The 22,791-nt window shown below is 43.6% G+C and overlaps 1 protein-coding gene across 4 annotated transcripts in view; it reads left to right on the top strand.

The window, feature by feature from the left end:
• PTDSS1 (phosphatidylserine synthase 1) overlaps positions 1-22,791 on the top strand; it is a 135,503-nt gene that overhangs the window by 110,742 nt on the left and 1,970 nt on the right. For all 4 annotated transcript variants that reach the window (XM_073632004.1, XM_073632002.1, XM_073632005.1 and 1 more), the window contains 4 exons: positions 3,173-3,238; positions 11,674-11,773; positions 15,526-15,594; positions 16,188-16,254. In XM_073632004.1, the coding sequence (XP_073488105.1) occupies positions 3,173-3,238; positions 11,674-11,773; positions 15,526-15,594; positions 16,188-16,254 (302 nt within the window). The remainder of the gene's footprint in view (positions 1-3,172; positions 3,239-11,673; positions 11,774-15,525; positions 15,595-16,187; positions 16,255-22,791) is intronic.

The raw sequence follows: 22,791 nt of genomic DNA on the forward strand, positions 1-22,791 counted from the left end.
TTCCGTGGCATCGGTTCTCACTGATTTACGCATTCCCGCCTATTCTGCTACTACCACGACTCCTTCGCAGGATCAGGCAGGAAAGGAAGTCGGTGCTTCTGGTGGCCCCCGCTTGGCCCAGAAGGACTTGGTATGCAGAAATAGTAAGGATGACGGTAGGTTCCCCGTGGACCCTACCGGTACGCCCAGACCTGTTATCTCAAGGTCCAGTGTTCCATCCTGCCTTACAAACGCTAAATTTGACGGTTTGGCTATTGAGACCCACGTTCTGAAGAGTCGTGGGCTCTCAGGTCCTGTCATATCTACCTTGATTAATGCAAGGAAGCCAGCTTCCAGGATGATTTATCATAGAGTCTGGAAGGCTTATATAACCTGGTGTGAATCCAGAGGTTGGCATCCCAGGAAATATGTCATAGGTAGAATCCTTGATTTTCTACAGATGGGATTAGAGATGAAGCTGGCCTTGAGTACCATCAAGGGCCAGGTTTCTGCTTTATCAGTATTATTTCAGCGGCCACTTGCTTCGCATTCTTTGGTCCGAAACTTTATGCAGGGGGTGATGCGTCTTAATCTTCCGGTTAAAGCGCCCCTAAACCCCTGGGACTTGAATTTGGTCCTGGCTGTGTTACAGAAACAGCCTTTTGAACCAATAAGTCAGATTCATTTGGTCTTGTTGACAAGGAAATTAATTTTTCTGGTGACTATCTCTTCTGCTAGAAGAGTATCAGAATTAGCAGCTCTTTCCTGTAAGGAGCCTTATTTGATTATACACAAGGATAGAGTGATACTACGCCCTCATCCTAGTTTTTTACCGAAGGTGGTTTCTGATTTTCATTTAAACCAAGACATTGTTCTACCTTCCTTTTTTCCAGATCCCTGTTCTCCGGAAGAGAGATCTCTACATTCGTTGGATGTAGTAAGAGCAGTTAAGGCCTATCTAGGGGCAACTACTCAGATCCGCAAGACGGATGTTTTGTTTGTGCTGCCAGAGGGTCCCAATAGAGGACAGGCAGCGTCAAAAGCTACCATTTCTAAATGGATTTGACAGTTGATCATTCAAGCTTACGGTTTGAAACAGAAGATTCCTCCGTTTCAGATCAGGGCACATTCCACAAGGGCTATTGGTGCTTCTTGGGCAGTGCATCACCGGGCCTCTATGGCTCAAATCTGCAAGGCCGCAACCTGGTCTTCAGTTCATACATTCACCAGATTCTATCAGGTGGATGTGAGAAGGCATGAGGATATCGCCTTTGGGCGTAGTGTGCTGCAGGCAGCGGTACAGGGTCCTCAGGTCTGATTGCACCCTACTTGGTCGTGGTTCCCCCCCCTCAGGTAGCATTGCTCTGGGACATCCCATCAGTAATTACTGTGGCTCTGTGTCCCGTGATGTTCGAGAAAGAAAATAGGATTTTTAAAAACAGCTTACCTGTAAAATCCTTTTCTTTCGAAGGACATCACGGGACACAGAGGTCCCGCCCCTCTTCTAATACACTATATTGCTTGGCTACAAAACTGAGGTATCCCTGCAAGGGGGAGGGATTATATAGGGGGTTGAACTTCCTGATAGGGTGTGCCAGTGTCCAATCACCAGTGATACCTATATAACCCATCAGTAATTACTGTGGCTCTGTGTCCCGTGATGTCCTTCGAAAGAAAAGGATTTTACAGGTAAGCTGTTTTAAAAAATCCTATTTTTGCAGAGCTTTAATAGTGCTGCCCATTCATTCCAATGGGCAGGGCGTTTTGGGAGCACTAAATACAGCACTCCCAACCTGCCCCAAAGATGCTGCTTGCAGGACTTTTCTGAACGTCCCGCAAGCGCACCGTCCCAGTGTGAAAAGACACACTGGAATAAATGGGAGGCGGTTTTCCCGCACTTAGCAGAGGCTATTTCCAGCGCTAAAGTAACTGAAAACAGCCCAAATGTGAAAGGGGTCTAAGTGGTTGTCTTGCAGCAAGTAAAATGCAGAAATTAAAATGTTACTAAACCCACAACAGTAAAATCGGTCTGTGTATGCAGTAAAGCATGTCTGTTATACTCACTGTGGAACCTAAGGGGTTATTTCTCTGCATTGTGTAAAAAGGCTGTTTTGTTCTGTTTGGCTGTTTTGATCCGGTCTTCTCTGATCCTCCCCTACTCGCATAGTTCCCAATCCATCTCTTGATAGTACAGAGCCTTGGGGTGGGGGGTGGGGGCACGCTGCACATGTCAGTTTGGTGTATATTGCTATAGAATCTTTTTTTTTTTTCGGGAGGGTTATGTGATTAGCAACAGGGCCAATCTGCATCGTCCAGACACAGGGTCAGGGGTCCTGCAGCCTCATAGGACAGAGGAGATTGAAAACTCCTCCTACAAGCTTTAACCAGTGCTTGGTTAAAAATAGACACAAGACTGCTATATACTGCTGATGAGAAAAGGTATTTAGCAGTTTATGTTTAACAAAATAATTGCATTTCCATTTAAATGCAGGGTCCTGTGTTTAGTAACACTAAGTTACTGTTGTTGGCTGGAACTACAACTCCATTCCTGCACTTTGCATTGTTCTAACTTCCTTTTGTGTCTAAAGAACAGGAATAATATTTGTGCAAAACTTTGTATAAATATTATATACAGTGGACCAGATCATTATTTTTTTTTGCGAAGAAAGCATTTTTGCACATGTATCCTGTGCACTGTAAAATGAATCTTGTAGTAAACACCAAATTAATAGATGATTAAAAAAAAAACAAAAAAAAAACTTTAGTTTAAGTTTTAGAGTTTATTGTAGGACAGCCCAGTATCATTTTTTTAGGTACATATGAAATATTGGAAATGTCATATTTAGTATTTACAGCATGTTTGCCAGGCTAATAACTACTGACAGAATGTGAATGCTATTGTTACCAATCGTCTCATTTTTATGCTGATCTTATGTTTTTAATACCCTTTGAGGAACAGACCTGGAACAAGTATACAAATCAGGAGTTATGACTTGAAGCCAGAACTAGACAACTAGGGTCAGCAATGGAGACCCCCAAATTTCTTCAAGTATAGGTTTTTTTTTTTTTTTTTTTTTTTTTTAACGTTAGCATTTTGTTTACCCATAATTGCATGATTTGGTAATGATGACATTTGTTCTGGGTTCAAATGAAGATTTCTTTGCTTATCTTTTCTCCTTTTTTCATTTTCTAGGCAGTACTACGCCTATCTTACAGACACACAGTGCAAAAGAGTTGGCACCCAATGCTGGGTGTTTGGGTGAGTAAACATCAAGATGTTAGCTAGGGTTTTCCTTTTGCAGTGGCTATCTCCGTTCTGCTGTAGGTTTTAGTTTTTTTTGTTTTTTTTTAATGATAAGATTAAGAATTAAGATGTCCAGTAGAAACAAATAAAAAAAGCATATTTTGCTGGAATATTCCCCTTCGGCCTGGAAATTACCACTGCTGAAAATCCTCTCCCCCACTAGGTGGCACTCCTCTTCCCAGGCTGTCATGAACCTGCCCCATGGGTGATCCATCCTTACGCCAGCAACCCATATGGGGTTTTGCGCAGCTGTGCCATTGTGCAGTATATGTACGCTAGCCGGTCGGGAATCGGTTAAACCTCATTTGCCATGTAGTTGCCCACACCATTAATATGTTCAGATCTTCTTGCAAAGTTTCCACATCCTGCGGAGAAGTTATTGCCCTGCTTAGCTTAGTATCGTCTGCAAATACAGAGATTGAGCTGTTTATCCCATCCTCCAGGTTGTTTATGAATAAATTAAATAGAATTGGTCCCAGGACAGAACCCTGGGGGACCCCACTACCCACCCCTGACCATTCAAAGTACTCCCCATTTATCACTACCCTGTAGCCAGTTTTCTATCCATGTACTCACCTTATGGTCCATGCCAACGGACTTTACATTGTTTTGTAAACATTTATGGGGAACTGGATCAAATGCTTTTGGAAAATCCAGATACACCATGTCTATGGGCCTTCCTTTATCTAGATGGCAACTCCTCTCCTCATAGAAGGTTAATAGATTGGTTTGGCAAGAACGATTCTTCATGAATCCATGCTGATTACTGCTAATGAAACCGTTGTCATTACTAAAATCTTGTATATAGTCCCTTATCCCCTCCAAGAGCTTGCATACTATTGATGTTAGGCTAACTGGTCTGTAATTCCCAGGGATGTATCTGGGCCCTTTTTTAAATATTAGTTCTACATTGGCTTTTCTCCAATCAGCTAGTACCATTCCAGTCAGTAGACTGTTCGTAAAAATTAGGAACAATGGTCTGGCAATTACTCGACAGAGTTCTTTAAGGGCACTCAGGTGCAATCCATCTGGTCCCCGTGACTTAATAATGTTACGTTTTTCAAGTCTATTTCTAATTCTGTCCTCTGTTAGCCATGAGGGTGCTTCCTGTGAAATGTCATGAGGATAAACATTGTAGTTTTGCTTACTGAAGCCCCCTGATTCCCTCGTGAAGACTGAGGAGAAGAATAAATTCAATACCTTCGCCATCTCTCCATCCCTAGTAACCAGATTCCCTTCATCCATTCTTTATGGAACCAATATGATCTGACCTCCCTTTCTTACTATTTATGTACTTAAAGAGGAGTTCCACCCGAGGTCCAGTCAAAAAAAAAAAAAAAAAAAATTAAAAGTCAGCAGCTACAAATACTGCAGCTGCTGACTTTTAATTGGACACTTACCTGTCCCAGGGTCCAGCGATGCGGGGGATCGAAGCCCCGCTAGTCTCCCCCTCCGTTCAGCTGCGCCGGCATTGCAACTGTGGGCGCCGGGCTGTGGCTTCACAGCCTGGCACTAACTGCGCATGCGCGAGCGGCGCCGCACGCCGTGATTGGCCGCTCAGTCACCTGGTACCTGTAATGGGTCCCAGATGGTTGACAGGAGGGAGGGAGCAGAGCTGAGCCCTTTCTGTGGGGGAAGTGATGTCACCAGCCCAGGCACTGGAAGAGGCAGACTACGAGGGACCCCCTAGCAACAGGCATTTAGAGGTAAGTAAAAAAAAATATATATATATATATATATATCTATCCAAATGTTTTTTTTGTTTTTTTTTTTTTTTTTTTTTTTTTTTAGGATTTTTCATGTAGTTTTTTTTTTTTTTTTTTTTTTTTGGGGTGGAACCCCACTTTAAAGCAGAGTTCCACCCAAAAATGGAACGTCTGCTTTTCGGAATCCTCCCCCCCCCCCCTCCAGTGTCACATTTGGCACCTTTCAGGGGGGAGGGGGGAGACGGTACCTGTCTAATACAGGTATTTTGCTCCCACTTTCAGGCATGGATACCGAGCCACCCTCGGTTGTCTAGGCCACTCCCCCTCCCTCCTGTCTTCTGGGAGACACTCAGGTCAGGAAGTGAAGCAAGGCTTCACTTCCTGATTCCCTTACCAAAGATGGCGGCAGCAGCACCCGAGAGCCAAGGGACAGATTGGCTTTGGGTGCTGACATCGCGGGGCCCTGGACAGGTAAGTGTCCATATTTTAAAAGTCAGCAGCTGCAGTATTTGTAGCGGCTGACTGAGAAAAAAATCGGCGGAACTCCGCTTTAAAGAAATTCTTGGTATTTTTTTTTTTTTTTTTTTTTTACTCTCCTCCGCTATGCGCCTTTCGTGTTCTATTTTAGCCACCCTGATTGCACCCTTACGTTTTTTTGTTGCATTCTTTGTAAAGATGGAATGCTCATGATGACCCACCCCCCACCCCCGCCCCCAGCCTTGTATTTTTTTGGAAGGCCTTCTCCTTTACTTTTATATGCATTTTTACGTTTGAGTTAAGCCACCCAGGACTTTTATTAGCTCTTTTAAATTTATTTCCCATTGGGATGCACTGGCTAATGCCCTTATTTAATATGCTCTTAAAGTATACCCATTTTTCCTCCGTGTTCTTTGTTCCTAAGATTTTATCCCAATTATTATCTTCTAGCAAGAATCGTAGTTTGGGGAAGTTGGCTCTTTTGAAATGCAGTGTCTTTGTATTCCCCTTATGTTTCCTAGTTGTGTGATTTATTCTAAAACTAATTGAAGTGTGATCGCTGTTTCCTAAATTGCCCTGTATTTCCACATCCGTGATCAGGTCTGTATTGTTGGTAATCAGTAGGTCTAGTAACGCTTTGTTTCTAGTTGGTGCATTTGCCATCTGACCCATGAACTTGTCCTTGAAGACATTTAGGAACTGGCGAGCCTTCGATGAATGCGCAGTTCCTTCCACCCAGTCTATGTTTGGATAATTAAAATCTCCCATTTTATAATAACACTTCCCATTCTTGCCGCTAATCCAAATTGTGATAGGAGGTCCGCCTCCTCCCTCTGGTTAGGGGGCCTATATTACTTTCCCCTTAGTTTCCTCTCTTTGTAGTCCTACCCATAAGCATTCCAATTCCAAAAAAAGTGGGACGCTGTGTAAAATATACTTAAAAACAGAATGCAATGATTTGCAAATCTCATAAACCCATAGTTTATTCAAAGTGGAAAACATCACATTTTTAAACTGAGAAATTGTACCATTTTTAGGAAGAAAATGTAGGTAATTTTGAAAGTGATGGTAGCAACACATCTCAAAAAAGTTGGGACAGGACCATGCTTACCATGGTGTAGCATCCCCACCTCTTTTAACATTTTGTAAACATCTGGATACTGAGGAGACCAGTTGCTGGAGTTTTGGGAGAGGAGTGTTGTCCCATACTTGTCTGAGCATATGCTTCTCTAAAACCTGGATATATCTTTCATGGATGGTGCCTTTTCAGATGTTCAAGCTGCCCATCCAATACCCACTAATGCAAATCTAATCAGAGATGCAAGCTTTTGAACTGGGCACTGATAGCAGGCTGAAAGCAGGGCTGGTGCAAGGATTTTTGACACCCTAGGCGAATTCTCATTTTGTTGCCCCCCCTTGGATCCAACCCTGAGTCCACCCCCTTTGTCCTGCCCATGTATACCCCACCTTTATAATAAAGCACCCATCAAATGCAGCCTCACCAGCGCCCATCAAATGCAGCCTCACCAGCGCCCATCAAATGCAGCCTCACCAGCGCCCATCAAATGCAGCCTCACCAGCGCCCATCAAATGCAGCCTCACCAGCGCCCATCAAATGCAGCCTCACCAGCGCCCATCAATGAATGTTTGCTTGCTTCCATTCATTCGGGAGTCAGGACACAGACACAGTCCTCCATCACCGCTGCGACTCTGACACTATATGCGAATGTAGCGGCGGCTGCCTGCTGATGCTGAGACTTAGTTGCTTGCTGAAGAGAGTAGGAACACTAGTGGCCGGGCGCCCTAGGCAGCAGTGCGCTCTAGGCGGCTGCCTAGTTTGCCTAGTGGTAGCACCGGTCCTGGCTGAAAGGTCCTTTTTCTCTTTAATGCGGAGGTTGTAACGACCATGGTTGCCAAAAAGAATGTCAAAATTTTTGATTCGGCTGACCACAGAACAGTTTTCCACTTTGCAACAGACAATTTTAAATGAGCTTTGGCCCAGAGGAGACATCAGCGTTTCTGAAATGTGTTCTTATATGGCTTCTTTGCATTATAGAGCCTTATTAGAATTTTTGAATGGCACAGCGAACTGTGTTCACAGACAATGTTCTTTGAAAGTATTCCTGAGCCCATGCAGTGATGTCCATTACAGAGTCATGCATATATTTAATGCAGTGCTGTCTGAGGGCCAGAAGCTAATTGACATCCAATATTGTGTTTCAGTCTTGTCCCTTATATTTTAAAGTCTTTGCAATTTTACATTGAGGAACATTATTCTGAAATCGTTCAAAAAATTTTTAGAGGCTGCTGTTTACAGATTGGTGAACCTCTGCCCATCTTCACTTCTGAGACAATTAACCTAATTGAAAAATGTTCCTCCAGCTCTTCCTTGTTTGTAATGCTTGCCAGCATTTTGTTACCCTATCCCAACTTTTTTTTGAGACGTGTTGCTGCCCTCAATGTCAAAATGTCCTTATTCATTTTTTTTTTTTTTTCTTAACCCTTTAACACCTAAGCCTATTTCTGAAATTTGTTGCTTAAAAGTTAAAATCAGTATTTTTTTTAGTAGAAAATTACTTGGAAACCCCAATCATTATATGTATTTTTTTTAGCAGAGACCCTAGAGAATAAAATGGTGATCATGCAATATTTTATGTCGCACTGTATTTGCGCAGTGGTCTTGCAAAGGCATTGTTTTGGGGGGGGGGAAAGGCGCTTTCATGAATTAAAAAAAAAAAAAACGTAAAGTTAGCCAATTTTTTGTATAGTGTGAAAGATGTTATGCCGAGTAAATAGATAACCTGTCATGGTTTGAAATTGTGCACACTCGTGGAATGGAGAAAAACTACAGTACCTAAAGATTTCCATAGGCAATGCTTTAATTTTTTTTTTTTTTTACGGTTACCAGGTTAGAGTTACAAAGGAGGTCCTTTTCTAGAATTATTGCTCTCACTCTGACTATCGCGGCGATACCTCACATATGTGATTTAAACACCGTTTATATTTGTAGGCGCGACTTACGTGCTTTAAAATAAAAAAAAAATAAATATATGTATATATATATTTTTTTTTTACATTGTCCTTTAAAAAAAAAAAAAAAATCTGATCACTTTTATTGCTGTCACCTCGAATGTAAACATCCCTTGTGACAGTAATAGGTGGTGACAGGTATTTTTTATGGAGGGATCGGGCCCAATTCCCTCCTTTGCCATATAGATATATATCACTCTTATAAAACATCTAAAAGAGATCACCTTAATGTAAACAGCCTTATCAATGTGTATTTATGTACTAAAAAGAATGTTGCTAGGAATAGTATTTCATTGGTTATGTACATGACTTTTGGATCTTTCTATCTCATGGCTGACTGAAATGAAATCAGACTCTCTGTAATAACTGGCATGTAGGCTGGAAACAGTTGTTTTTTTTTTTTAATTTATGGCAAAAAAAAAAGTTTCCACTGACCATACTGATTTGATTTTGTACTGGTGACATGTCCCTGGCAATTCATGTGAAGTGTATGTTTTAATGGTCACTCCACTGTAATCTTCAGTACATGGGCTTCTGCTGATTTATAATGAATGCCCTGGCAATGAAAATGTACATGCCCATTGTCAATCATTGTTTATCTGCACTCCCTTTTGGCACCACAAGTACTGCTCACTTTAATATCCCTACCCTGTATGGCATTGCCACTACTGTATGTATACTCTCTTTAAGGGTGCTTGTTGCACTGTTATTTGTATGGTTTTTTTCTCTTTATATAATAGAGTTCCTTTAATGTAAACGTCCAGATAGTGCTGGTTGGAATTCTAGCTTAAGGGTCGGTTCACACTGGGACGACTTGGGATCCGACTTGTACGCCCTCAAGTCGCCCCAAGTCGCCGCAGAAAAAGATTCACATTTAAGTGAATGGGAGCGTCTTAATAGACACTACTGAAGTCGCTCCGACTTCAGAGCGTACTCCCTGTACTACTTTGATCCGACTTTGATCCGACTTCAGCCTATTGACTATCATTGAAGTCGGATCAAAGTCGGATCGCCGTCTCGCATGATCCGACTTCGGCATGCGGCTTGTGCTCAGATGATCTTGAGGGGGAACTCCGCGCCAAATTTTAAATAAAAATCCGGCATGGGTTCCCCCTCCAAGAGCATACCAGGCCCTTGGGTCTGGTATGGACCTTGAGGGGAACCCCCTACGCCGAAAAAGCGGCGTGGGGGGTCCCCCAATCCATACCAGACCCTTATCTGAGCACGCAGCCCGGCCGGACAGGAATGGGGGTGGGGGTGGGGGACGAGCCAGCGCCCCCCCCCCATCCTGAACCGTACCAGGCCGCATGCCCTCAACATGGGGGGGTTGGTGCCTTGGGGAAGGGGGGCCCGCTGCGGCCCCCCCCACCCCAAAGCACCTTGTCCCCATGTTGATGAGGACAAGGGCCTCTTCCCGACAACCCTGGCCGTTGGTTGTCGGGGTCTGTGGGCTTATCGGAATCCGGGAGCCCCCTTTAATAAGAGGGCCCCCGGATCCCGGCCCCCCACCCTATGTCAATGAGTATGGGGTACATCGAACCCCTACCCATTCACCTAGGGAAAGTGTCAATTAAAAAAAAAACACTACACAGATTTTTAAAGTAATTTATTAGACAGCTCCGGGGGTCTTCTTCCGACTTCGGGGTCTCTCCGGTTCTTCTCCGGGTCTTCTGCCGGGCTCCTCCGCTATTTTCTGCTCTTTTGCCGCTCTTTTGCTATAGCGGAGGAGCCCGGTCTGCTGCCTTCTTCTCTTCGGGGGTCTCTCCGGTTCTTCTCCGCGCTCTCCGGATCTTCTGCCGGGCTCCTCCGCTATTTTCTGCTCTTTTGCCGCTCTTTTGCTATAGCGAAGGAGCCCGGTCTTCAATCTTCTGCCTTCTGCCCTCTTCTCCTGATGTTGACACGACACTCTCTGGGGCTGGAATGCACTCTGAGCGCTCCGCTCTGACTTATATAGGTGGTGACCACGCCCCCTTATGCCGTCACAGTCCCTGGGCATGCTGGGACTGTGACGTTTTAGGGGGCGTGGTCATCACCCAATGACCACGCCCCCTTATGCAGTCATAGTCCCAGCATGCCCAGGGACTGTGACGGCATAAGGGGGCGGGGTCACCGCCTATATAAGTCAGAGCGGAGCGCACAGAGAGCATTCTAGCCGGAGAGAGCGTCGTGTCAACATCAGAAGAGGAGGAGAGGGCAGAAGACGGAAGACCGGGCTCCTCCGCTTTAGCAAAAGAGCGGCAGAAGAGAGCGGAGGAGCCCGGAGGAAGATCCGGAGAGCGTGGAGAAGAACCAGAGAGACCCCCAAAGTCGGAAGAAGACCCCCGGAGCTGTCTAATAAAATACTTTAAAAATCTATGTAGTGTTTTTTTTTATATTGACACTTTTTCCCTAGGTGAATGGGTAGGGGTACGATGTACCCCATACTCATTCACATAGGGTGGGGGGCCGGGATCTGGGGGCCCCCTTATTAAAGGGGGCTCCCGGATTCTGATAAGCCCTCCGCCCGCAGACCCCGACAACCAACGGCCAGGGTTGTCGGGAAGAGGCCCTTGTCCTCATCAACATGGGGACAAGGTGCTTTGGGGGGGGGGGGCCCGCAACGCGCCCCCTCCCCCAAGGCACCAACCCCCCATGTTGAGGGCATGCGGCCTGGTACGGTTCAGGAGGGGGGGCGCTCGCTCGTCCCCATTCCTGTCCGGCCGGGCTGCGTGCTCGGATAAGGGTCTGGTATGGATTGGGGGGGACCCCCCACGCCGTTTTTTCGGCGTAGGGGGTTCCCCTCAAGGTCCATACCAGACCCAAGGGCCTGGTATGCTCCTGGAGGGGGAACCCATGCCGCTTTTTTATTTAAAATTTGGCGCAGAGTTCCCCCTAAAGATTCATACCAAACACAGTGGCGGGGATCCAAGTCGGATCCCCGTTCATTGAAAGTCGGACACATGTCGCAGGGCAAAGTCGGATCCACAAGTCGCGTTGAAGTCGCGTTGCAAAGTCGCATTGAAGTCGTGTTGCCCCTGTGTGAATCGAGCCTAAAGGGAACTTATTTCTTCTATATTACAAGATCTGCAGCCAGTCAATATCACAGCCACGTTCAAAATGTTATTTGAGTTTAGGGACCAGCACCAAGAATTACCAGGACAAAATATATATTGTTTACCCGGCTTTCTTTTCCTGCAGTGCCATTGCGTTTCTTGAAGCAATAGTATGTATAAAGTTTGGTCAGGACCTTTTCTCCAAAACTCATCTGCTATATGTGGTACTTTGGCTTCTCTGTGTGGTAAGTGAACTTTTTGTAACTTTATACAAAACCTGACTCCTGTACAGATCATGAGCTCAACTTATTTCCAGGACAAAGAAACTCCGAAGCCTGGAAGTTAGGGCTCCAAAAATATAGTGTGTGACAAACAAGTTCAGCTGTAACTTTAAGGGCTAGTTTACACTTGCTTCAAAACATTGTTTCAGACACGCTTTGTTAAAACTCTCTGAACACCAGTCATGTCATGTCACTAAATAAGATGGTTAGCTTACAGTCCTGTTTACACCTGGCTTTTGCTTCGTGCTTCGATGGGTCCTTTGGTGGGGCTTCGATGGGGTCTTTGGGGCTTCAAGCGAGCTTTGCCATGGACTTTTCTATGGAGGCTTTGAAGACACTTTGAAGCACTACTAAGGGCTCATTTACACTAGCTTCGGCTTCAACACACAGTGTTGTCCAATTCTCCTTGTCCACTTCCTTTACAGCAATAGTGTTTCCTTCAAGATTAGAGGACCTTTCAGGGCTCATTTACACTTGCTTCAGCTTCAAACACACATGAACGGCTAGTTTACACTTGCTTCAAAGCAAGGCTTCGGACACACTTTGTTAAAGCCCCCTGAACGCTAGTCAAAGCCCCTGTCACTAAGAAAAAGGTTAGCATACATTCCTGTTTACACCTTGCTTTTCCTTTAAAAATTATACCACATGTAGCTTTAGTGGTGCTTCAAAGTGTTTTCAAAGCCTCCACAGAAGTCTATGGCAAAGTTTGCTTGAAGCCCCACAAAGCCTCATGGAAGCACCAAGCAAAAGCAAGGTGTAAACAGGACTATAAGCTAACCATTTTATTTAGTGATAGGAGCTTTGACTGGCGTTCAGAGAGCTTTTAACAAAGCCTGTCCGAAGCCTTGTTTTGAAGCAAGTGTAAACTAGCCGTTCATGTGTGTTTGAAGCCGAAGCAAGTGTAAATTAGCCCTAAAGGTCCTCTGTAATCTTAAAGAAAACACTATTGCTGTAAAGGAAGTGGACAATGAGAATTAGCACTGCATATACTTCTATAAGTATGAAGGCTAATATTGCTGTCTCTAATCTGAAAATACTAATTGCCTGGCTGCCGTGCTGATTCAATGGCTTTGCAATTTTCTTAGACTTTGACATGGAACAAGTGTGAAATAAGAGCTCTGATTCAGCTCTGACTTCACCTAATGCATGCTTTTTCTGAGTCAGTGGTGCAAACTACTGAATCCAGAACCAGCCAGGCTACTTTTTTTTTTTTTTTTTTTTTTTTTTTTTTTTTTTTTTTTTTAGAAATGGCAGGCTCTCTTGCTCCCAGCATAGCTTTCCTTCTATAATTAAAGGGTAAATTCACCTTTTACATAAAAGGATATCTATGGTCAAAATCTAAAATCATATACAGGGGGTAAAATAAGTATTGAACGCGTCACCATTTTTCAAGGTAAATATATTTCTAAAGGTGCCATTGACATGAAATTCACCACATGTCGGTAACAACCCATGCAATCCATACATACATACATACATACAGAGAAACTAAAACAAATATTTCCAAAAATTAAGTTTATGTGTAATAAAACGGAATGACACGGGTAAAACGTATTGAACACATGAAGAAAGGGACGTGAAAAAAGGCATGGAAAGCCAAGACACCAGCTGAAATCTATCTGCCCTTTGTCAGTGCAAATTAATATCAGCTGGTTCAGTCTCAACCGATGGCCTATAAAAAGGTGGATAATTACCAAGGTGTCACACAAGAAACATCTCATGATGGGTAAAAACAAAGAGCTCACTCAAGACCTCCACAACGTTATTGTTGCAAAACATACTGATGGCATAAATTACAGAAGGTTTTCTAAATTTCTGAATGTTCAAGTTAGCACTGTTGGGGTCATAATCTGGAAGCGAAAGGAACATCATTTCTCCATAAACCGGCCATGAATAGGTGCTCCTCACAAAAGATTTCTAACAGAGGAGTGAAATGAATGATCAGAAGAGTTGTCCAAGAGCCAAGGGCCACTTGTGTAGAGCTTCAGAAAGACCTGGAATTAGCAGGTACAATTGTTTCAAAGAAAACCAAAAGTAATGCACTTAACATTTAGACAAGCCTGCGCAATACTGGGAGAATATAGTCTGGTCAGATGAGACCAAAATTGAACTCTTTGGATGCCATAATACACGCCATGTTTGGAGGTCATATGGCACTGCACATCACCCCAAAAACACCCCCATACCAACAGTGAAGTTTGGAGGTGGGAACATCATGGTGTGGCAAACTTCATGTCATTGAAGGAAGGGTGAATGGAAAAATGTACCAAGATATTCTTGATAAAAATCTGCTGCCATCTACCAGGATGATGAAGATGAAACAAGGGTGGACATTTCAGCAGATCAATGATTCCAAACACAAAGCCAAGGAAAGTCTCTCAATTGGTTTCAAAGAAAGAAAGTAAAGCTGCTAGAATGGCCCAGCCATTCGCCTGACTTGAATCCAATAGAAAAATCTATGGAAGGAACTAAAGATTAGAGTTCATAGAAGAGGCCCACTGAACCTTCAAGATTTAAAGACTGGAAGAATGAGCCGAAATCGCAACGGAGCAATGCATGTGACTAGTTTCTCCATACAGAGGACGTCTTGAAGCTGTCATTACCAACAAAGGATTTTGTACGAAGTATTAAGTACATTTCAGTTAGCGTGTCCAATACTTTTTCCCTGTGTCATTCCATTTTATTACACGTAACTTAATTTCTGAACTTATTTGTTTTGGCTTCTTTGTATATATGGATCACATGGGTTTTTACTGACGTGGTGAAAATGTCATGTCAATACCACCTTTAGAAATATATTTACCTAAATAGTGACGTGTTCAATACTTATTTTACCAGCTGTATTTATTTCCACTTTGTATTTCCGTTATTTTGTGCCCACTCCTATTAATCTGAATGTTGAAGTATATAAACTTACTTAGTGAAGATATCCGCACATTGACTTCTTTGCATAGCATGAATCTATCTACGGCCGCCGCTGCCCACCCCCTATTCAGGCATCTGGCCCCTTTCAGGACGCCGGGCGCATGAATTACAGCAGTGGGGGTGTATTTTTGAAGCAGTTGATTAGGCTCAGATAGGCTTCAAAATATGTGGGCTCGTGGCGCAGAGCATTGCGCTATGAGCCCACCCAGTTGTTACAACAGCGAATGATAATTCGCTGTTGTAACACTGATGCTCAATCCGGCCAATCAGAAGCAGGTCTGAGACCCGTTTTCTGATTTGCCAAAAAGAGAAGACTCCCAATTGGCTGGCCGCCACTGCATGTGACCCTGCTCTGCAACTTCCCTCTCAGCAAGTGTGGCTACAAATGTCTGAGAAGTGCTGAGAACTTTCTGTCTGTCTGGTGTCTACACTTACCATTGATACTCTGATCACAACTTTCCCTAATAAAGTACTTCTGAGTATGCAAAAGTATTTGTCATATCATCTGCCCTCCAATAGTGCACTGTTTGAGGTCTAAACAACCAATCACTAGCCCCCACTGTTGTCTTATGGAGGTGTTTTGCCATTTGGTGTACAGTACCTGGAGATCTTGGCAGCTTCTGTAAATGTACATATAGACAGCAGAAGGTGTCTCGGACACAGTGTGTGTGGGGGCAACTAAGAAGAGCTTTTTTTGTGTGGCCGTACGGGTCCCCTATATCATTTTTTGCATGTGTGAATAGGTCTAGCTCTCATTAAAACCCACTGATCTCCTCCTATGTCACTTGCAGGCAATTACGACGTTCCTTTGCCTGTATGGAATGGTGTGGTATGCGGATCACTGTGGACAAAGACAGAAGGTATGAATTTTCCGTACAGAGATCTGCTTTTTCTTATACTGGAAAACTGTATAAAAACGGCACTAAAATTGCTAACTTCTCCTAAAAAATGCTCTATTTCACGCTCCTCTGAGTGTAAGGAACAGTAGCGAAAATGTGGGCAGAATTATCAGTGTGAGCAGATAATGTGGTTTGCACTTATTTTAATGCGACACATTGCACAGTTTAAATGTGCCAAGTTTTTCATGTCTACAAACCCCAGAAGTGCACACAACAAAAAACATATGTCAGGTATATGCAATTACTGGACCTCCAGCTGTTGCAAAACTACAAGTGCCATCATGCCTCTGCCTCTGGGTGTCATGCTTGTGGCTGTCAGTCTTGCTATGCCTCATGGGACTTGTAATTCTGTAACAGCTGGAGGTCCGCTAATTGCATATCCCTGATATGTTATAAGTGTCCTAACTCCTGAGGTTGTGTCATCAACCTTATTAACCCAAGTGTGATTGCACATTATGGAATTGCAGGGTGGAATGACTAATGCCTCGGTCTCCATCTGCTTGTACTTTACCTGGTCCACTGCTCTTATAGGTTGTCTTTCTGTTTTATTGCAGACTTATTCAGAGTGTGATGATGGCACATATAACACAGACATTCCCTGGCAGCAAGTAGAAAAAGTTGGTAAGTTTAGGTTTTAAGCAAACACATGCTCTGTGGTGGCCATATGATATAAAGCATGGATTTCCTTCAGTCGGTAGCCTGTTCAAGCAATTGTGGTAGGATCTCTTCAATTAATGGTACTGATACATCTACATACACACACATCGATTAATGTCAGCAAGACAAGAATAATACCTGTTACCTAAAGTAGAACTATAGCAAAACTCATTTTGGATAGAGCAAGGGAGGGTTATAACTGTCAAAAATTTTCCCATCGCCAAACAGAAAATGAGAGGAAATCCCAGAAAATAAATTCATTGGGGACCCCCAGGTCACCAGAACTAGTGTCCCCATGGGAGGATTACCCCTCTATTTCTTTTATGGGGACAACTCAAAATTTTCGATTTTCGTTTACGTTCTCTTTCAATAATGATGGTAAACAGAACAAATAGAGAAGGGGAATCTCTAAATGGGGGCACAGACCGCAATAAAAACGAACACACGATCAGACTTTCCGCCAACAAGACCATGGATTTTTGTTCGAAGGTTGTTGGCTCAAACTTGTCTTGCATACACACGGTCACGCAAATGTTGGCCAACAATTACGAACGTGGGAACGCGGTGACGTACAAGACGTACGATGAGCCGAGAAAAAGGAAGTTCAGTAACCAGTGCGGCTCCTTCTGCTTGATTCCGAGCATGCGTGAACTTGTGTACACATGATCGGACTTTCCGACAACAAAGTTTTGTTGGCGGAAAATTTGAGAACCTGCTATCATTTGTTGGCGGAAAGTCCAACAGCAAATGTTCGATGGAGCATACACACGGTCGGACTTTCCGACAACAAGCTCACATCCAACATTTCCCTTCGTAAAAACTAAAGTCTCGTACACACAATGAGAATATTAGACGAATGATTGTCCATTTTTTGTTGCATGCTAGTAGTTTGTAATTCTCGTACGACAGAATACAACTTCGGAAGTTATGTAATGTATTCTTTTTTTTCATTTCCAAACATGCCTGGTCTTGGTCTCCTTCTTCTGATTTTTTTTTTTTTTTTTTTTTTTTTTCGTACTGATTAAATGAGAATCATTCTCTTTGCTTTTGTCCGGGAAAAATTTTCATGTTTGTCCCTGTTGGATGAACTGTCGTGATCAGCTCTCTAAAGCTGTGTACTAATGATTCGATTATCGTACAATCGCTCCAAAAGCATTTTTTTTTCATCTCATTTTCTGATTGTGTGAACTAGGCATTACCCTAGAACTTGCCTCTGTCAGTGATTAGGTGTTTCTGCCTATGCAACCGGAGGAGCGGTCTGGGAATTTTCTTTATTGTACATCATGGGACACAGAGCTTTAAGTAATTGATGGGTTATAGGCCACCTTCAGGTGTTGACACCGGTAAACCCAGTCAAAGGAAGTTTGCTCCCCTATATAACCCCTCCTTCCAGGAGCACATCAGTTTTTTCGCCAGTGTCTAAAGTGTTGGTCACGAGTGAAGAAGTGCTCTGAGGAGCTCCAGGAGGGATCCATGCTGGATTGAAATTCCTCCATAAAAAGAAGACAGAACCATCCAGAAGTCCACTGAGGCCTAAAGTGGATGGTACCTGGGACCTGGTATCCGAAGCATGAGGTTTTGCCTGTAATGCCTCTTTTTATAGGGCTGGACCCCAGGAACCCAGGGCTTAGGTCTTGTTACATTACCTCAAGCTTCCTGATGGGGTGCTTATACAAGGCCCAAGACAGTTGGACCCCGTTCTTACGGACCCAGTCCTTGAAAGTTTGCTAAACGTAACCCGCCGTGATGGGTGAAAGTTGGATTTTCTGTTAATTCAGCAAAATCCTTTAGCGAGGACAAGGTAAGGGAAGAAAACTTTGATATTAAAAACATCTATGCATTTTGTTTCATTTAAGGAAAATATGTTGTCATGCCTTAAAATCTCCACTAGATGGAGTCTATGCACATACCTTACTCTGTTGTCTTACTGTTTGCTCAGTTCCGTGTCTGGCTGCTCAGCGTGTGGAAGGAGATTTTTGCAAGGTAAAAAATCTGCAAAAAATTTCTCTTTTTTTTTTTTTTTTTTTTTTCTTCCCCTGATGGGACCAGAGGGTTAGGGGGACAGCAGCGCTGCACCCCCCTTATATTAACCCCCCCCCGCCGTGGGGGATGCGGAAGGTCCCGCTGTTTTACCGCTAAAATCTGTTACTGTGGCTGTATTTTTTCACGTCTGTGCCTCGCTGCAGGAGGCTCTTGAACAGCTTATTTTTTCGGAATGGGATATACCAGATAAACATTTTCTCCCTTCTAAGAGGTTTTCAATTCTCTATCCTCTGGAGGAGAAATTCTCAAAAATATGGAAAATGCCCGCAATTGACGCTGCGATTTCCAATGTGAATAATAACTTAACTTGTCCTGTAGACAATGCACAGATGCTTAAGGATCGAACAGATAAGAAGTTGGAATCCTTGCTAAAATCTGCTTTTTCCATAGCAGGTGCCGTCACTCAGCCCGCAGTCGCCGTGATAGGCGTCTGCCAATTCCAAAAGGACCAATTTAAACAGGCCTTTAGAGAGCTTCCTACACAACAAGCTCGGATTTGGCTGAACTACCTAAGGCATTATGTTTTGCCATAGATGCCATTAAAGACTTTATTCACCAGGCATCCCGCCTCACGCTTATGCTTGTACATATGCGCAGAAACCTGTGGTTGAAAAATTGGTCAGCTGAAACGCCATGTAAAAATCTCCTAACTGGGTTCCCCTTTCATGGGGAGCAACTATTTGGAGTAGACTTGGATAAATATATCAAGACAATTTCTGCTGGGAAAAGTACTTTTTTACCAGTCAAAAGAAAATATAAACGTCCTGCATTTAAACTGGCTCTTTCCCCTGCGCCAGGGGATTCTGACTCTAGGCAGTAGCGACGGCCTCCACCGTCAGACTCTAGAGGAAAGACTCCGGGTCAGACCCAGGCTCAAAAGAAGCCCTGGGGTAGGAAATCTGCAAAAGAGAATCCTAAGGCCTCATAATGAAGAGGCAACCACCCTCACCAAGGTGGGGGGGCAGACTTCTGCAATTTTCAGAAGTCTGGAAAAAGGAAATTCAAGACAGATGGGTCATTTCCACGGTAACGCTGGGGTACAAGCCGGAACTGCGGGACTTTCCACCGTTTCGCTTCCTGAGGTCAAGCGTTTCCAAAGATCTAGAGAAAAAACAGTCTCTGTTTCAGGCACTAGACCAATTAATATCTCAAGGGGTGATCATACAGATACCCACAAAAGAGCAAGGTCTGGGATTTTATTCAAACCAATTTATGGTACCAAAACCAAATGGAGATGTCAGACCCATTCTAGATCTAAGAAAGCTAAATCAATTCCTGAAGATCCGCTCCTTTCGCATGGAGACAATCAGTTCGGTAGTTTCTTAGGAAGAGAACCTCTGGTGTCAATCGTCATCAGGGTTACATATCTGCATGTCCCTGTATTTCCTGCTCGTCAAAAGTTTCTGCGGTTTGAGTTAGAACAGCAGCATTTTCAATTTGTAGCCCTGCCCTTCGGGCTGGCCACAGCACCTCGGGTGTTCACCAAAGTGCTGGCCCCACCTCTGGCCAGGTTAAGGGCACAGGGCATAACAATCATAGCATACCTAGACGATCTATTACTTATAGATCAATCAGTGACTTGTTTGGAGCAAAGCGTATGCACTACAACCAACGATTCTCAACCTAGAGAAATCTTCCTTAATACCGCTAAGAAGGCTGGAGTACTTGGGTCTGATCAAAGTCTCAGCTTTATTGGTCTTATTTCAAAGACCACTTGCTACTCATTTTCTAGTCCGCGGCTTAATCTGCCCGTCAAACCTCCCTTGAACCCTTGGGACTTAAACTTAGTTTTGTCTTTGTTACAAAAACAGCCATTTGAACCAATACAACAAATTCCCCTAGTCCTTCTGACAAGGAAGTTGGTATTTTTGGTTGCTATATCCTCAGTAACGAGGGTTTCAGAATTGGCTGTTCTTTATTGTAAAGAGCCATATTTGATTTTTTCATGAGGACAGAGTGGTTTTACACCCTCGTCCAGGCTTTTTGCAAAAAGTAATTTCAGGTTTTCGCCTGAACCAAGATATTGTCCTGCCATTGTTTTTTCCAAAACCATGTTCCAGGGAAGAAAAGCCAGTACATTGTCTTGATGTGGTGAGAGCAGTGAAAATCTATTTTAAAGAAAACTGCTCAGATTCGTAAGACTGATGTCTTATCTATTCTGCCGGAGGGTCCTAAGAAAGGACAGGCAGCGTCGAAATCCACTGTCACTTAGTGGATTCGGCAAGCAGCAGTATAGATCCTCAAGTCTGGGTGTACCCTGCGTGTTGTTTTCTCCCACCCCTCATGTGGCATTGCTATGGGACATCCCATTAAGTAATTACTTAAGGCTCTGTGTCCCATGATGTACGATAAAGAAAATAGGATTTTTATTACAGCTTAACTTTAAAATCCTTTTCTTGGAGTACATCATGGGACACAGAGGTCCCTCCCCTCTTTTTTGGGATTTAAGTATATTGCTTTTCTACAAAAACTGATGTGCTCCTGGAAGGAGGAGGGGTTATATAGGGGAGCAAACTTCCTTTGACTGGGTTTACCAGTGTCAACACCTGAAGGTGGCCTATAACCCATTAAGTAATTACTTAAGGCTCTGTGTCCCATGATGTACAATAAAGAAAATTCCCAGACTGCTCCTCTGGCTGCATAGGCAGTAACACCTAATCACTGACGGGGGCAAGTTCTAAGGTAATGCCTTGTAATGCCTAGTACACACAATCAGAAAATGAGATGGAAAAAAAAATGCTTTTGGAGCGATTGTACGATAATCGAATCATTAGTACACAGCTTTAGAGAGCTGATCACGACAGTTCATCCAACAGGGACAAACATGACAATTTTTCCCGGACAATAGCAAAGCGAATGATTCTCATTTAATCAGTACGAAAAAAAAAAATCAGAAGGAGACCAAGACCACGCATGTACTCCAGGAAAAGGATTTTACAGGTAAGCTGTAATAAAAATCCTTTCTTCTTTCTTTAGTGCTTAGGGGTTTATCAGAACGATACTGATAGGTAAAAGTGGTCACGTGACCAATTGTAATCTCTCTGATCCATGTAAGCTCTGTGGAAACAAAAAATATATCCAGCACAGTGTAGAAAGTAAGAAAGTAAATAGAGTAAATCGTTTTTCGGGGGACCGCAATCTTTTGCTATTACCTCAGATACAGGGCCTTATTGATGCAGTACATACGACTCTGCATCTGGAAGATCAGCTTGCTATCTCTTTTAGAGTCCCTGCAGTTGTAAACACCTTTACAATACATCCCATAATGGAAGTTTTCCTCTACGGTGGCTGGAAGCACCCTGACGTGTCCTGGACCCCACTTGAGCATGTGCTGAAACCGTTTCCGTGCAATTTGTTAAATGGTGGTCTTTACCAGTCTTTCTCAACTCCAGTCCTCAAGGCGCCCCAACAGGTCATGTTTTAAGGCTTTCCATTATTTTGCACAGGTGATTTAATCACGTTTACTGCCTTAGTAAACACAGCCGTTTCATCTGAGGGAAATCCTGAAAACGTGACCTGTTGGTGCGCTTTGAAGACTGGAGTTGAGAAACGCTGGTCTATACCTACTGTAGATAAGCCAGTGACCCGGCTTACAAAACTGGGGAGTGCAAAATCTGGTGCAGCTGTGCATGAGAGCCAATCGGCTTCTAACTTTAGCTTGTTCAATTAAGCTTTCACAAAAAAGAAACCTGGAAGCTGATTGGATTCTATGCAGCACTGCACCAGATGTTGCACTCTCCAGTTTTTTAGCAAATCAACCCCCACATTTTCAGACCTACCCTGTCATCATACGGGATCTTACCGGAGGCCAAAGCTTACACCTGCCCCCCTGTAAAAAGTAATAGGATGGAACCACCGACCTTACCTTGATCTACTTCTAGATTAGATGCATCCAAAGCCCCTAAACCTGGTTCTTGGCTTGAAGCAAGAAGCCTACTAAGCGCTTAAATAATCCTTGATGGTAATCCTTTGCAGGTCCTTGGATAGTTTTTCCTCAGGAATTTAGATGCAAGCAGCCCTCTTTGGTTTCTTAGGACAACCCATTACCTCTGGTGCTTTTTTCAGCTTGTTTTGCTTTTCTCCCCTGTGCCTCCACACAGGTTGACAGACCTTCCCCTTTCCTCCTGGGGTCTCCTATTCTAAAGACTTTGGCTGTAGTTCTTGTGTTAGTTTGACCTCTAGAGATGTGCCCTATGCTGGTCACATTCTTCTTTCCCTGAGATTTTTTTTTTTCCCTTTTGGAGCACGTAGGACTGTCAGTGATATCTGGTACCCTTCAGTTTCATCCCTGTCCTTCTGTAGAGGGAGCCCCTGACTTGCCCTGTGAACTAAGATAACTGTGGCTGTCCTCCTCCACTCTAATGCCCCGTACACACGATCGGACATTCCTACAAAAAAATCTTTTTTTTCCCGACGGATGTTGGCTCAAACTTGCATACACACGGTCACACAAATCTT

Source organism: Aquarana catesbeiana, linkage group LG05 (genome assembly GCF_042186555.1).
Source record: "Aquarana catesbeiana isolate 2022-GZ linkage group LG05, ASM4218655v1, whole genome shotgun sequence".
NCBI lineage: Eukaryota > Metazoa > Chordata > Amphibia > Anura > Ranidae > Aquarana > Aquarana catesbeiana.